Source organism: Pezoporus flaviventris, unplaced genomic scaffold (assembly GCF_033815535.1).
Source record: "Pezoporus flaviventris isolate CSIRO_AGI_PZ_B2104156 unplaced genomic scaffold, CSIRO_AGI_Pfla_v1 ptg000063l, whole genome shotgun sequence".
In the NCBI taxonomy this organism is placed as follows: Eukaryota; Metazoa; Chordata; class Aves; order Psittaciformes; family Psittacidae; genus Pezoporus; species Pezoporus flaviventris.
This window is the reverse complement of record NW_026892611.1, coordinates 7,361,592-7,377,999: the sequence shown is the minus strand read 5'-3', so window position 1 is coordinate 7,377,999 and position 16,408 is coordinate 7,361,592. Positions and strand designations below refer to the sequence as shown.

Genomic DNA, 16,408 nt, shown 5'->3' with positions numbered 1-16,408 from the left:
TAAGCTGAAAGAGGGGAGATTTAGATATTAGGAAGAAGTTGTTGACTATGAGGGTGAGGCCCTGGCACAGGGTGCTCAGAGAAGCTGTGGGTGCTCCAACCCTGGCATTGTTCAGGGCCAGGTTGGACAGGGCTTGGAGCTATCTGCGCTAATGGAAGGCGTCCCTGCTTGTGGCAGGGGGCTGGAACTGGATGAGCTTTACGGTCCCTTCCAACACAAATCAGTCTGAGATTCCATGATCTTAGGAAGGAGCAACTTTCCCTTGATTGATTCCAATAGAGCACCCACAGATTTACCAGACTTAAAAATAACACTGCTTAAAAACCCTTAGCATAAAACCTGCTTTACATAAATCATCTGACCAGCTTCAGAGTTTTGCTACCAAGAAAATAGTTGCTCAGAAGCAGATTTTTTGCTAGATATGATCATCCAACATATGCTCCCACTCTGCAAGCAAAGATATTTTTAAATTGCCCAGTGTCTTCAAACTGACAGGCTAAAACTGCATCTTTAGTCATTCAGCTCTTCAACGCTTAGCCCAAGTTAGACAGATGCCATGAGAAAGACTCAGAAGACTCTCCTAAAGGCTAGAGATTAAACCACCAGAAGAACAATTTCTCTGACCCAAGGGTGTGATTTAAAGTCCCTACTCTAATGATTTCAACACATCATTCTATGCTCTACCCAAACTTTCACCTCCAAAAAAGCACCAAAACAATATACCAACAGTATCCTTATTGACTCACACATCTGACTAATGTTAGCGTTTTCCAACAGTGTTACGTAGCCAGTGATATTGCTTGGAATGTGAACATCTCGGACCTCCTGAAGACTGCTGGCATTCCTTCCCACTGCCACTGTCACTTGCTGTGGCATGTAACTCTGGTCACTAGCTGCCACCGCAATGGACAGATGTCTCAGGACAACATCTGGTTTCATCTTTAAACTGCAAAGTAAAGATAAAACAGTTCTTTCAAAGAGACGGTAGGGTCAAGCACTTCACTTTTAGCTAAGCTTCACTCAGTTTCCACTTGTACAAACACAGATAAATACAAAGTAAATTACCTAGTGCTTCACAAGTGCATCAGTGTGGATGAGTTAGAAAACTTTAACTGACTTAAAAGACAGTCACCTCTGAGACTGAGACTGTAGAATTTTCTAGTGTATGGTTTTCAACTGAGAATTAATTTCTTGGTGAAGCAGGGGCTGTTCCCCTGCAGCCCATGGAGGTTCATGATGGAGCAGATATCCCCTGTAGCCCATGGAGGCCCAAAAGGAAGCTGTGACCCTGTGGGAATCCTGCACTGGAGCAGGCTCCTGTCAGGACCTGTGGCCCCATGGTGAGATAAGACCATGCTGGAGCAGGCTTGCTGGCAGGACCTGTGGCCCCACGGGGGGCTCAGGCTGGAGCCATCTGTTCCTGAAGGACTGCACCCTATCGGAGGGACCCCACTGTCCTGGGTTCAGCTGTAACAGTTATTTTTCTCCTTCTTAGAAGCCAGTGCAGTGCTGCGTTTCAGTTTTAGTCTGAGAACAACGCTGATAACACACCAATCTTTTAGTTGTGCTCAGTAGCATTTATCCTGATCAAGGACATTTCAGTCTCTCATGCTCTGCCAGTGAGTAGGTGCATGGGAAGCCAGGAGGAAGCAGAGACAGGACACCTGACCCAAACTAGCCAAAGGGGTATTCCATACCATAGCACATCATGCCCAGTATAGAAACTGGGGGGAGTTACCCAGAAGGCCCAGATGGCTGCTCAGGCGAGGCTGGGTATCAGTCAGCAGGTGCTGAGCAATCATGTTGGGCAGCACTTGTGTTTATTGTGGTTTTTTCTCCTTTCCCTTTTTAGTTGTGTAATATCTCCCCTTGTTATTTCCCTTATCATTATTACTAGCAGTAGTGGTTTGGTATTATACTTTAGTTACTGGACTGTTTTTTATCTCAACCCACGGGATTTATATTCTTTCAACTCTCCTCCCCATCTCACTGGGAGCCAGGGCAGGAGCAGCTGCATGGTGCTGAATTACTGGCTGGGTTTAAAGCACAACACCTGCACTGGAACAGGTCATGAAGAACTGCAGCTCGTGGGAAGGACTCACATTGGAGAAGCTGGTGGAGGACTGTCTCCCACAGGGGGGACCCCACACTGGTGCAGGGCAAGAGTATGAGGAGTCCTCCCCTGAGGAAGGAGCAGCAGAAACAGTGTGTGATGAACTGACCACAACCCCATTCCCCATCCCCCTGCACCACAGGGGAGAGGAGGTGGAGAATTCAGGAGTGAAACTGAGCCCAAGAACAAGAGAAGGGGGGGGGAAGCGGTTTTAAAATTTGGTTTTATTTCTCATTATCCTACTCTGATTTGCTTGGTAACAAAATTTAACTGATTTCCCCAAGTTGAGTCCGTTTTGCCCATAACAGCAGTTGGCAAGTGTTCTCTCCCCACCCTTACCTCAATCTGTAAGCCTTTAACTGTATCTTCTCTCCCCTGTCCAGCTGAGGAGGGGAGTGACAGAGTGGCTTTGGTCAACCCACCACAACAGTCCACCAGCTGTATTTCTAAGGACTAACAACCCCAAAACTCAGGTGCATACTGGCGTGTTGCTCACCGTATCCAATGGGAGCGGGCACTGCCATCCGACTGCCAGAAAGATGTCGTTTCTCCGTTTGTCATCTTGTCAATATCAGCAGAATTGGACGAGGTTTCTATGTGAGTGTAGCACTTTGTGACAGACTTCAGTTTGTCTGCCTCCTGATTACCATTTAAATCACTAGGGTATTCTGCAAAGAACATAAATCATGCATAAGAGTCTTCTTTAGCTTGTTTTAAGCATTATTATACCTTTACAATAACTAACACATACAAGTTAAATCATTGGCACAGAACACAGATCCCAAAGAACTGTTTCTGGCAGAAAGTAGAAGACAGCAAAGTTTCATTTCAGATAAAATTACAATCATCTTAACCAGTATGAAAACACCTACTTTGCCTGGAGTTCTCTAACCTTTAGCACCTTCTTTCATTACTGGCCTCATAAAGGCATTATTAATATGCAAAAATCCAACCAAATTAGAGGGAAAAGTAAAATACGATGGCAGAAACCTCAATTCAGCTATTCTAGGGAAGGGACAAAGCAGACTGCTTCCCCAAGTAACTTAATCTATTTCAACAGAAGTGCAGAGATCTGAAAATATCAAGTCAAGCTGTAAAGAGAAGGAGCCATCCTCATAGGGAGACCACCAGGAGAGTACTGTCTGAAATACAGTAAAAGATTCACTACCTCTACTCCAAAACAATACATTACTTTTAACACTGAACAGTCAGCTTCAGAAAATATTCATCTCACTGTTTCTAGCAACTAGCAGAGATGTTTGACTGAATAGAGAATATCACAACAATAATCATTCTGAAACAGGTCAGGAGAAAGATGAAAAACATCCCAGTGTGTTACTCGGATTGAGAGGTAGTTTGAAAATCAATTTATGTGCTTCAAAAGTACAACAAAAACACCCACAGAAGCACGCACATCAACTCTATACAAAATCATGCCTGGTAAAAATTCAACAGTAAAGAAAGCTTTTTGTTTTATCTGTAATCTCTTCTTCAACCTATGGTCACACACTGAAAAGAAAAAAAAGATTTACATACCCCTCTCTTTTAGGAGAAGTCGATCTAAAGAATCCTTCAGCACAGAAGACCTCATAGTGCAGATATTGTTAAAGTACTCCAGCACTGGGTAAGGGATGGCAGTATTAGAAATGCGATTCCGGTGCAAGAACCTCAGGATCATTGAGGCATGAAGACCAAGACGCTCTTTCGATTCAGAAAATATATCAATAAAACCTAGAAAGAGAGATTATTTCCAGCTGTGTTGCAATAGCTGACTTGACCAAGTCATCATTTCCACACACACCCCCACACCTTACTACTAGGGAAACCCAAATCAAGCATGGGAGCCAACACTGGAACTACATTCTACCACAGGAAGTAGCTCAAGTCTGCAATCTTTACAGCAGGACTGCAAGAGGTGCAGGCAAACATTTTTGCCAGTTCCTTGAAATACCTGAAGGTGTTCAAAACAATTACCAAAAATCTTAGTTTTTATACTTATTCTGCTGTTCTTAAAGTCTCAAACCCTTGCCTTCAATATCTAAGTGAAACAGCTGCTGCTTGGCTAGCAAGCTGATGTACTCGCATCACCCACCCTGAGCTACACTAAGCATCTCGCTCTAGCACTGGGGATTATTCCTAAGGAGGTGCCTAATGTTTTCCACCAAGTTTGTAAGAAATTTCATTTCCTTAACAGCAATTCTCTGGATCATAGTGTATTTAGATGCACAAAACAGTACTCCATGAGTACTGCCCTCTGACTTACCTGTCGCCAATTCTAGCACTTCTTGTCTGATCCTCTAAGGCAAATCCTCTTTAGCCACTTACCATCAAAAGCTTGGAAGGAAAGCCAGTAACTGATACTTATCCCAGAAATCAAATTCTGGGCACTGATGCTTTCCAAACTACCCACCTTAAAACATGACTTATGTTTCAGAAGGATTTCAAATAACAATATATTAATAATAAAGTCCATGACTCATCACCTGAAACAGGCTCAGAAGAGGACTTATTCCTCCAAGTACAAGACTGCATTAGCTAGACACTCACCAACATTTTGCATAGAACCGTTTCCTGTCTGCGAGATAAAGCAGACAATGATAAGAAGATCCTCAGTCACACAGACAGGAAAATATTGGTTACTTATGAAAGTAAGCTAGCTAGATCTAACTATGTGAAATTTTTAAGTTACAGCAACTTCACTTGTTTGATACTAGAGAAGCGAGAATGACCTGGAGTATGGTTTTGATAAGATTAGGACAAGAACACTATTAAAGTAATTTATTGAAGCAACATCCCTTACACAGGGCAGGACTTGGGAACCATCTGTTTGGCCACTCTGTTCTCATACCTGGAACTAGGGAACAAGCTTGCAGTTGCCTGATTACATGGCTAAGCTCCCCCTGAAGATTAGCTCCACTAGAATTCTTGAGAGCCTCCAGCATATTCTCCACATCTACAGTGCCATCTCCTTCAGCATCAAATTGTGCAAAGGCCTGAAGAGGAAAAATTAAAAGAAAATGTATTTCAGCCTATTTGCTTCAAGCAGAAATTCAGGATATTTCATAGAAGCCATATAACATTATAACAGCATGAAATAATAATCAAAATAACCCATTTTCCATAGTATTGAATTAATGACAAGAGGAAACAGCTCGGCTGGAAATCTGCAGTCTTCAGCAAGTTTTAAGGCAGTTGCACTGCCTTCCTATAAAAGTCAACTGTAGTTTTGCTTAGGTGGAGACAGCACATCATCTATACCAGTGAATCAGCAGCATCCATCCACTAACATCTGAGACTACAAAGAAGGTGCTCACAAAAGAGCACTAAAAAGCTCTTCCATTAAAGGCTGAGTTAGTTCTAAAAGCCATACCAGGCATTGCTCATTACTGCTGCACCCATCTCATGCTGCAGCTACCCCAATTCTTCCAGGTTTCATGCATTTTCTTCAGTTAAGAAAGCATCCTTAGAACCAGAGTTTTTAAAACATGTATCTCCTTCCATGCACTGTCCTACACAAAACACCAGTTTAATATCATTTGTCAAAGTATTTGTTAAAACAATGAAAAGAGTTAGAAAAGGTTCTTACTTTTTTAATTCAGGGGAACTTAATTATCTTTGACTTTGACAGAAATGTTTAACATAAAAAGCTATGCTGAGCATGTATAACAAGTAACTCACATAGCTTTGCGTTTCACGTCTTTGTACTAACAAAAGTACAAGGTACCTTTATTCAGCTAAGCCTGTAAAACAGGACCAAGCTCATAAACATAATGCTGTTAACCAGCCACATCAAAGGAGTCACAGTCCTGTGACACAATACTACTAAAAACCCTAGCTATATTTTCACAATCATATTTAATTCTGAAACATCTTCTGTTTAATTGCTAATCTCTTCACAAGCAAGGCTTCAGTTTCCTAGCCCTGAACTTGGTATTTCAAGTTCAGCTACATAGCTGAGTACATTTGGCCTCTAAGAACAGATCATCTCACACATGCCTGACAGTCAAGAAGTCACTGCTACTCAGGAGGAGGCTTATGCTTGAATCTCTTGGTTTGCTACCTGCTTATCAAACTTGATGTACCATTAAAAGTACTATCCTGGAGAGAAGTAATCTGAAATGACTGGATGAAAATAACCTGCCAATTAACCATGACATAATTACACCACCTAAATGAGAGCAAAGTCCTCAGAAGACAACAGAATTGCAATGCCTTACTTTGGCTGACTAAAGCTCCAACGGCACTTCTGCAGCACAGAGCTGAATTTCAGCTTAGCATTTTACGAACTCTATTAAACATACAGCAGAACCATGCTAACAGCAATCAACTATGTAAGTATTACTCTTCATGGCAAAGCAGACTGGTGCTGGGCATCAGGTAGACACAAACAAAAAACCAAGACCTTTGCCTAAGGACAACAATCCAGAGGGAATTAATTTTAAACAAATAGAACTCAGTTGGCAGAACACTTCAATGCACAGTTTTTTACCACATCATTCTTGCCATTACATCTTTTTCTCCTCATATCTGAGGTGGAGCTGTGCAATTACTAAAATATGAGGTGAACAAGCAAGTTTTGTGATGTTACTAGTGAAAACAAATACATCAGATGGCAAGGCAGTATTAGCCCACAGCTACTTTAAACCAATTTCTTATACTTTCGTGTAAGGAGAGATTACTAGATCTCTGCTTTTCTTTGTATCTTCATGCAGTATTTTGTTACTTTATTTTTAAACTCTTAGGAAAACTCTTCATTTCATTTCACCCTTTGCTCTCAGCAGAACTGCAGCATTAATGCTTCAAGTGAAACTTGGATACACTGTATGATAGCTGCTGAGACACGAATAAAAAAAGGATTCAGAGATTTAATTTCTCCAGAAAATAAGATTTTGAATTTCAACAGAGGTTCAGTTTGCCCATAAAGCATTCAAAGCAGGTATTCACAAGCCTCACACTGACAGCAGAAAAACTTAATGGACAGATCAAACCTTAGCCTATGCCAGACCGGATTCTACAGACATTAAAAAGGGAAACCTATTGACCTGCCACCCACAAACTAACTTCTCATCAGTCTAAAACACATCCTGGGAATCTAAAATACTACAGCCTGTGGGCGGGTGCCAGTCACAGAAACAATGACATCAAGGGTTTCCACACAACTCCGACATCTCAGCTTTGCAGGACAGACTAGATGAGACCATCTATCGGCTCCATGATAAATCTATTGATAATGTCATTGTCGTCAGTCCGTCCCCGTCCCCCGAGCAAGAAAACACAAAACAAAAACTACTTCAATCCTCAAAATATCCCCCCAGCCTGCAAAGCTCAGTTGTTTGTAACTAAGAGGAAGAATCCTTACATACTGATTTCACTCTTACTGTCTGTACAAAGAAGTGCTCTTTATTGGTTCTTGTAAAGCAACTGGAAATGGAGGCAGCAGCATTTTAGCAAGCTACTTGCAGCAAGCTGCTATAAGCATACTTACTTGTACAACAAAATCAATCTCTTCCCAGGTTCCAGTAGCATTTTTAATACAACGGCACCAGTTTCAAGGAGCATACACGTGATTGAACGGTTTACCAAGTTATTCTGCTACTCAGGAGCAATACAAAGGCAGAAGGAAAGCACTGGTGAGCCTCAAGAACTGCATGCACTAACAAATTCGGACACAACCACTTTCTCAGCTGAGTGTGAAATTCCCAGAGGGGTGTTCGACTGCATTTTGAATGCTAGCTAGGGAGTAAAGCTAAACGTTCCAAACGTTAATTTATCCACGTCCCTTCCGACACTAGAAAGGAAACGGTGCTCTCTTCTACCGTTAAAACTTTGAGACCTTCTCTCTGTAGAGAGGGAACTCTGTTACACTACTTTCTAACAAGTTTTCCAAACCTCTTAGTTTACAGTAAGCAATAGGATTGCAATGAGATACTTGACATTTTCACTGCTGGTTTTGAACAGGAACAAGAAAATTAAGTTTGGTAAACTCTGACTTGCTGATACCATCTCGAAGGAATTACTTGCGCTGAATTTCCTACCTGTGCTACCCACAGCTGCTATTGCTGCTGGCAATAACAGCAGCAGCGGGTTGTAGCAAAATACGGTTTTCTTCAGAAGCAGTTGCTGAGTGTAATCTCCAAAACCAGGCACAATTAATTAATTAATAAAAAAACTATCTACAAGCCGACAGCCTGCCTATCGGCACCACCAGCCGCCTGTTTGGCCTCGCAGCAGAAGAGCCTCTGGTCTGGCCTTGCCCCGGTTACCTGAAGGGGTGACCCGGATCCCCATGGCCGAGCCTGGGCACCTCCGGCTCGGTGAGATCCACCTCCGGCAGCACCCTCGGGGCTCCCACCGCCTCCCTCCACTCCCCCCTTCACCCGGGCTCCGGCGGGAGCTCCCCCACCGGCCCGAGCAGGGCCTGCCCCCCCCCCCCCCGGCCGCCGCCTCACCTCCTCGCTCTCGCCGCGGGAGCCGGCTGCCAGGCGGGAGACGCTCTCCAGCACCTCACAGAACTGCTCCAGGCTGACGGCCTCGTCGCCGCGGCTGAGGCGCTCCTCCAGCCAGCGCACCAGAGTGCTGTGGTGCCGCGACACCAGCGACTCGGGCAGCGCCGCTTCCCGCAGCCGCGCCGTGGCCTCCCGCAACCGGGCCTGGTCCAACAGCACCTCAGCCGGAGGCAGCGGCGGCGCCGGGCTGGCTGCGGTGCCAGGCGGGAAGGGAGCGCCGGGCTGAGGCGCGGTGGCCGCCCCTTCCATGCCTTCCTCGGCGCCCCCCTCCTCCTCGTCCTCGCTGCTGTGGCTCGCCGCCGTCCCCATGAGCCCCTCGGAAGCGCCGACGTTGCGACCCGGCGCTCGGCAGAGCCACTTGTCCTCCGCCTTCCCGCGGCTCCGCCCGGCCCGCCTTAGTCAGCAGCTTCCCGGCCCGCCGCACCTGTCAGCTCCGGCCGGCGGCGGCCGCGCCACACTGCCGCCAAGCGACACCCGGCGCCGCAAAAGCCCCGCCCCGGAAAGGCACGGGGCTGCCGCACCGCGCGACGCTCGCCGTAAAGCGGAGACGCGAAAGGGACGGTGTCCGCCGGCGCTGGCCACACCGCCGTGCGGCGAGGAAACCGTCGTGAAAAGGCCGGGAGCAGTCGTGGCGCGGCCCCATGCGGCGGGGCGCGGCGGCGGTGGCGGCGCTGTTGTGCCTGGGGGCCGCCTGCCTGCTGGGCCGCGGGTTCGATCCCCGCACCTGGCTGCCGCCGCCCCGCGGCCGCCTGCTGAGCAGCGCCGAGCTGGCCCGGTACCGCGGGGCGCCGGGGGAGCCCGGCCTCTACCTCGCTGTGTTGGGCCGTGTCTTCGACGTGGAGCGCGGCCGCAGACACTATGGCCCCGGGGGTGCCTACAGCGGCCTCGCAGGTACCTCTGGAGGGGAAAGGGGAGGGCTCTGGGAGCGGGGTTTGGGCCTGTCAGCGGGCTGGAGGTTCGCTGCCTGCCCCACAGGGAGAGATGCCACCAGAGCGTTCGCCACCGGCGACTTCACCGCGGCGGGGCTGGTGGATGATGTCTCGGCGCTGTCACCAGGCCGGCTGCTGGCCATCCGGAGCTGGCTGGCCTTCTACAGCGAGCACTACGAGCCCGTGGGTAGGTGGTTCGGTCGGGGTGGCCACAGCAAGGGAAACCTGCCAGCAGCACGGGGATGGGAGTCTGGGAACCTCCAAGGATAGAGGGGATGTAAAGCTCAGTCTGGTTTTAATATTGGGCTGTGCCCAAGATCCGCCTTATTTTTTGTCTTTAAATAACAGATTTAAACCCTGTTCGTTTTCCTTGCCTGGAAACACTGTGGTCTTCGTTGCTCTTCTCTGCCAGGGAAGCTGGTGGGCAGGTTCTATGATGAATACGGGGCACCAACAGAAGCTTTACGGCAGGCTGAGGCTGCCATTGAGGAAGCGCTGAAGTTCCAAGCAGAAAGCGAGCAGAGGAAGCAGCAGTTTCCACCCTGCAACTCAGAATGGAGCTCTGCTGCGGGCAGCCGGTTCTGGTGCTCCAAAGAGAGGTAAAATCTTGCCCTCCTGCTGTCACGCTTGCTCTCTGGAGCAAAGCGTTTCCGACCTTTCTTTGGATGCCCTGAGCTTTGTCATTGCCTTGCCTAATAGGAGTGACATAGGAAGATGTACTGGCTCACTCTGTAGGCTGTAGGTGAGGTCTGCTGACTTCTTCACAAAGGGCATCAGTTGGTCCTAGTGTGCTGAGTGCTGGTATGGCTGGTCCCTTGCTCTGTCTGCATATATAGAATCGCTCAGGTTGGAAAAGACCTTTATGATTATCAATTACAGGCCTTAACCTGGCACTGCTGAGGCCACCAGTAAACCATGTCCCCAAGTGTGACTGACTGACTTCACCACTTCCCTGGGCAGCCTGTTCCAATGCTTGACAAACCTCCCTGTGAAGGAATTGTTTCCTCAGCTCCACCTAAACCTGCCCTGGTGCAGCTTGAGGCCGTTTCCTCTTGCCCCATCCCATGTTCCTTGGGAGCAGAGCCCAGCCCCTCCTGGCTCCATCCTCCTGTCAGGCACTTGTAGGGACCTCTCTTCTCCAGACTCATCCCCCCAGGTCCCTCAGCCGTTCCCCATCACACTTGTGCTCAGGGCCCTGCACCAGCTCCGCTGCCCTTCCCTGGCCCCGCTCCAGCCCCTCAATGTCTCTCTTGCAGTCAGGGGCACAAAACTGAACACAGGATTTGAGGTGCAGCATCACCAGTGCCCAGTGCGGGGGGACAGTCACTGCCCTGGCCCTGCTGCCACACTGCTGCTGGTACAAGCCAGGATGCTGGTGGCCACAAGCTGGTTTCTGTTCAGGAGGCTGTCAGCCAACACCCCCAGGCTCTGCTTTCTGACAGGGCAGAGCCCACTGCCAGGGAGCAGTGGTGCAGTTCTCTGCTGTGCCACTCCTGCTGTGTGGAGTCCCTGCACAACTGCTGTCAGCCTCCACCCAGTCTGGGGTTGCACGGAGCTTCAGGTTGGGTTTCTCCAGCGTGAGGCCATGGAGAGGGACTCGTCTCACTTTGTAGGTAAAAGGCAAATGATGTCTCATCCCAATCAGTACACTTAGGAGTTTTATTTCTGAGGCAAAAACTCTGCTATCACACTGGAATCAAAATCAGGTTTCAGAATTTGCCACATGTGCACACAATCCTCCTGTTCTCAGGAAAACAGGACACAAATCCCACTATTACCATCTGCTACATTCAGACAGGGAATGCAAGGATTAGCTCCTGCTTTTCAGACAGTTTCACAGTGTGTCTCACAGAGTACTGGGACAACAGTTTTCACTTACAACCACATAAAAATGAGCTTGAGCTTTGAATAGTCATTTCCTGCTTGGCCTGTTTAGTTGTATACCTCTCTCAGTTTAGGGACTGTTCTGGTTGAAGACAAAATGCTTAGGCTTCATTTCAGTGCACCGGTAGCACTGGGAGATCTGCTTCTATGTGTGAATGAGCTTGGGTGCAGCCTTGGGACTGCATGTTGTGTGGCAGTCACTTGTGTAAAGGTTTACAGGCTTAAAAGGGGCAGTAGTTAGGGGATCAGGCAGGATTTGGCTAATGAAGACACTGAAGTAGTCGTGGAAGTACTTGACACTTGGGGGTTTTTTTTTGGCCTAGTTCTTGGAATCATTGTGTTTAGGCAAGGCACAGAAGGTGGCGTGTGGTGATCTGTGAGCAATTAGCTACACCAAAAAAGGCATTTTTTGCTATTAGACATGCTGTGCTATGTAAGGCTGTGTGATTCCTTTTCCAGCAATAGAAACACCGGAAGCAGCTGGTTGCTCCCAGAAGGGTGAGAGCACGTACTAGCACTGTGAAACTATGTTCAGGCCATGGGTTTCTGAAGCACAGCCAATAAAATGAACCAGAAAGCCGAGATGTTTGGAGGCTGCCTCAGTAGGCATGTCTTTAGTTCTAACTCTCCCAGATTATCCTAGGCTTTTATCTACCGATTCTCAGTTCACTTGGAAGCATTTTACAAGGGCCTTTAGGGGAAGGACAAGGGCAAATGGCTTTAGCCTGCCCAAGGGGAGACTGAGATGAGCTCTTAGGCAGAAGCTCTTCCCTGTGAGGGTGCTGAGGCGCTGGCACAGGGTGCCCAGAGAAGCTGTGGCTGCCCCATCCCTGGCAGTGTGCAAGGCCAGGTTGGACACAGGGGCTTGGAGCAAGCTGCTCTAGTGGAAGGTGTCCCTGCCTGTGGCAGGGGGCTGGAACTGGATGAGCTTTAAGGTCTTTTCAGTCAAACCAGTTTGGGATTCTGTGATTTTCACGGGTTGGAACTGTGATTTACTTTTCCATTCTCAGTGGGGGAGTGAGCAGAGACTGGACTGGAGTCCCTCGGAAGCTGTTCCACCCGGGGTCCAAGGGCAGCCGTTGCGTGTGTGTGAGGACAACTGGTCCCCCGTGGGGGCAGCCGGACTCCACCGAGCACCGCGACAGAGGCGACCTGGATAACCCTCACTTGCAGGAATACAGCGGCTGCCCTCCGCTGGCAGAGCAGTGTGTCCTGAAGGAGTGACTCCCAGGGCTGGATTCGAGGCCGCTGTTAAGAGCCCTGCAGCGAAACGAGCTTTGTATGGGCAGCTCCAGCTGTGTTCCTCTCCATCTGCATGAAGGGGCAGCAGCAAGCTCACGTTGTGACTCTTTAACGTGTGGAGATGGAGTTGAGAGGAGGAGGAAACACTTCAGCCTAATTAGTGGCTAGTAATGGGATACTTTCTTAGTGCTTCATTCTGATGGTATTTTTACATCTGGCAACAAACTGTAAGATGCAAAGCCTGAATTATACTTAGCAACTGATTTCTTGTGCAGTCGGGAGATGAGTTTGTGCAATGTATTGTGTTTTAAGGCAGCAAGGTTGTGAGCACAGAAACTGCTGCAGCATCTCTGACCCCAGTTTACACACAGTCCACCAGTCGTTTGAACCCTGCTGCATTGTAGTGCTTATGCTCCTTCCCAGTCAGTTGCTTTACTCCAAAGTTTAAAGGTAGCAGGAAGAAGCCTGAATGGCTCCTATAATTAAGGTAGGTAGTATCTGGGAACTTGTACAGCTTGGTTACACACAAGCTTTACCAAAATCTTGGGAGTACAGAAGGCAAAAGTCAGAATTGTATTCCCTCATTTAGTGTTTGTATTAGATACTGTGTAAAGAAGATACTGGGAGCCACCTATGAGGATCCTTGTTTAATATTAACCGCACCTTCCTGCTCCTGTGATTCACTACTTTCAGACTACGCAGATGAGGAGCTGGTACTTCTCAGTATATGATAATAAAAGCAATGTGGCAGCATGACCATCCTGCTGTAATCTGCCTCCTGCTTCCATGGCACCTTCTCCCACCTGGTATGTGCCCTTTGAACTACAACCCGAGGCTGGGTGTATCCTCACAGAGCCCAGCTCCATAAAGTCTGTACAGATTTCATCACAGCTGGCAAAATTCAGTGATAGAAGTGACTCCCAAAAGAGCAGGCAAGTTATTACCATTCCTGTGTGGGGCTGAAAGGGACAAGGAAGCACCTGCAGAGGGCTCAGGCACTGTAAATCCCCAGGTACAGGGAAGCAGTTGCTGTTTTTCAAAGAATCTACTGTTATAATCAGTTTCTGATGTAGCTGCAGCCTTGAGAGACACCGAGTACAGGAGCGGCACAGGTGTGCTGAGCTGTGTTCAATTCTTTTCCTTAAGGCAACTGCCACCTATGTAGAAAGAGCTAGAAGGCATTTATAAACTTAAGTTTTGAGCTACTGCTACCTCTGAAGAGCTATTAGTTCATAACTGGGTGAGCTCACAGGAGGCCTGGCAGCATTACTTTGGAGTAGTCCCTTCCTGGCAGCAACAGCAGGTCATGCAGCAACACTTCTCACCGGTGATGGTTATAGATGAGGCTACAGCTGTGGATGGGACCATACAGCTGGGATGCCTGAGCACTATGCAAATAGTGCTGGAACGCTGCATGGATGGTTCTTATCTTAAGAGCCACACCAAAACCAAATACACTGCTGCAGGAAGGAAAGACAGGATGGTGCTGCTTTAACGTCAGTTGGTTGAAAACCAATTCCATGGTAGTGTTTCGTAACACTACAGGGGGTCTGGCTTGTAGTAGAGATAAATCATCTGCTAAAGCAAACATGGAGACTCCCTCAAGGACCTGGAGTGTTCCAAAAGCTCAGCTCCACGCTCCTAGGGTAGAAAAGGGTGGGAAAGAATAGTGACAGTTACACAGGGGTCAAGTGCACAGAGGCAGTGCTCTAATAAAGCTCACCATTCACCCATACTTTAATAAGTTTTATTAATAAAAGACTAATGCATCACAATCTCACCAAGATGGTTTGGTGGGTTCTGCTATTGCACTGAAGCTTTCCTTATCCTGAAGTAAAGCTGCAGCAGTTACATCTCTTCCAGGAGGCCAAGCTGCCCACCAGTGTGCAGCTGAGCACACCAAGCCTATGTTACTCATCCACTGAAGTGGATCTGAGCTGAGAAGTGATTTACTCCATGAAGCAGCTCTGGCCTGTAGGAAGTCAGGATTGTTTCATAGGAATGATTACAGGTAAGTCTAGTATAAGGCATTGGAGATGACTAGGTGGTATAAACCAGAACAGCTGTAGCAGTTCCCCAACATTAAAATGAGTACCTAGAATAACCTCAAAACAAGGAATACAAGTTGTCCCAGCCCTAGTTTTCCTTGTGCCTTGTAGAGGACAGCCCACAGAGGGGCAGCTGTCTTTACACGAGAGACTTTCTGAACAAGGTTTTCTACCTCACGATGCATGATCTAGTTATGCATTTTATTACAAGTAGAATCATTACACAACAAAGTAATGCGTATTGGAAAAATACATTTTTACAATGACTCCAGACAAACATTGCAGATAAAAAACGCCATTGTTCTAAGACTCCCTTTTCTATTTCACAGAGGGTATTAGAATGGTCAGAGTTGTTTGTCACTTGTACAAGCTCTGATTTTTCTAGAGCCGAGTTTGCTGCAGTACCAACGCTGCTGGTTACAGGAGAAAGAGGACTTGCCTATTAATATTTGATTTACAAAAAAATCCAGCCTCAGCATCCCATATTGTTACAGGTTAATTTAGAAGCACTATGTAAGAAGTTGTACAAGCCAATGACAGAGTCATTAAGGCATCTGTCAGCTTTTAGCCAGCAGCTTGCTTTGCTGTGTTAGTACCTTCAACACCAACATTCTCACTCCACTTAGTGGTGTGAAGCAGTGACTACACCTTTTTCAGATACACTACACTTGAAGCCAGACCAGGTTTTGTGCTTGTGTAAGGGTGCTGGATGACTGTAATCCAAAGGAATCCAGGCTCAGAACAAAAAGCTACAGTATGAACCACCACAGACTTCCCGTGCAGCTCTGCTGCAGTGCCCACAGCCTGGTCTGACAGCATCACTTCCTGGGACACAAGTTTGTTTTCCGTTCACCCTCTTGTTTAACACTTGGCAGACTTGAATCCTAAGTTAATACCATTTAAAACCAGCAGGGGTGAAGGGAGGGGGGTTTGGTCACAACTGTACTATGCTATAAAAAGGAAGAGCAGTTCTTTACAGAGTTAGAAATGTGATGACCGCTACTGCATTACCAAGTGCCTTTGTTCACATTTGTACCCTGCAGCAGAGCATTGGCAGCAAAACTCCCCCAAAACATCAAGTGTCAGAGTTCAGACCAATACTAGGCAGAGCATGTGAAGGACTGAGCCCCACCAGCTGGGTGCTGGGCTCAGCCTCTTCAGCTGAACTAGAAGAGAACAAACTTGGATTTTGGTTCAAGGTGTGAGCTTTTTCCCTTTAACTGGCAGAAAGCTATTTAAAGTTGGCTGGAAGGAAACTATCTCAAAGGCACTTTAACATGATTAAATTTCCTGAATTTAGTTCTTTGAAATTCCATGAACACTTCAGACTGTGTGTTAGTTTATGACTAACCCTCTCTTTCAGATTTCAGTGAGAAAACTTGTATTGTTGGCTGTACATGGCAAACAAGGAGCATTAGATGTTGTTTCCAAGATGTAACTGCCTGAACCTCTAGGAGACAATTAATAGTCTACTTCAAAAAGAACAACTAGCCAGCCTTAAACCTGCCACTCAGTTAAGCTGAATTTTCACAACATCTACATTTTTCATAATTTAAAAGGTTGCTTATTCTGTTAGAACTGAGCTCCCTGTTCCCCTGCTCCTTCCACCAGGGAGTCACTGAAAACGTGATGTTTAAATGGTTCAGACATTGCATGTTGTGTGGCTTTCCAATGAAGATGAAGTCC

The 16,408-nt window shown here is 47.1% G+C and overlaps 2 protein-coding genes across 4 annotated transcripts in view; one reads left to right on the top strand and one right to left on the bottom strand.

Annotated features, from left to right (window-relative positions):
• Positions 1 to 9,056, bottom strand: part of ZZEF1 (zinc finger ZZ-type and EF-hand domain containing 1) — a 59,252-nt gene extending 50,196 nt beyond the window's left edge. Inside the window, exons 1-5 of one of the 3 annotated variants that reach the window (XM_061470378.1) lie at positions 8,563 to 9,056; positions 4,962 to 5,106; positions 3,650 to 3,844; positions 2,610 to 2,781; positions 747 to 946 (exon numbers count right to left, since the gene is read on the bottom strand). In XM_061470378.1, the coding sequence (XP_061326362.1) occupies positions 747 to 946; positions 2,610 to 2,781; positions 3,650 to 3,844; positions 4,962 to 5,106; positions 8,563 to 8,928 (1,078 nt within the window). In that variant the 5' untranslated portion in view covers positions 8,929 to 9,056. Of the gene's footprint in view, positions 1 to 746; positions 947 to 2,609; positions 2,782 to 3,649; positions 3,845 to 4,961; positions 5,107 to 5,483; positions 5,743 to 8,562 lie in introns of those variants that run through there. The other 2 variants (XM_061470380.1, XM_061470379.1) reach the window with 2 other exon arrangements.
• A 189-nt stretch (positions 9,057 to 9,245) lies between these two features.
• LOC133278015 (neuferricin) lies at positions 9,246 to 13,390 on the top strand. The gene is made up of 4 exons (XM_061470409.1): positions 9,246 to 9,510; positions 9,595 to 9,735; positions 9,961 to 10,147; positions 12,443 to 13,390. The coding sequence occupies exons 1-4, from the start codon at positions 9,261 to 9,263 to the stop codon at positions 12,654 to 12,656; spliced, it is 792 nt and encodes a 263-aa protein (XP_061326393.1). The 5' UTR covers positions 9,246 to 9,260; the 3' UTR covers positions 12,657 to 13,390.
• Positions 13,391 to 16,408: the final 3,018 nt, after the last annotated feature.

What these genes read in the sequence shown, in the direction of transcription:
- LOC133278015 (XM_061470409.1), top strand. Translation starts at nt 9,261, where the DNA reads ATGCGGCGGGGCGCGGCGGCGGTGGCGGCGCTGTTGTGCCTGGGGGCC. An exon ending in TGCCTACAGCGGCCTCGCAG is followed by an intron (nt 9,511 to 9,594) that starts GTACCTCTGGAG and finishes CCTGCCCCACAG; the next exon opens with GGAGAGATGCCACCAGAGCG. An exon ending in TTCTGGTGCTCCAAAGAGAG is followed by an intron (nt 10,148 to 12,442) that starts GTAAAATCTTGC and finishes TTCCATTCTCAG; the next exon opens with TGGGGGAGTGAGCAGAGACT.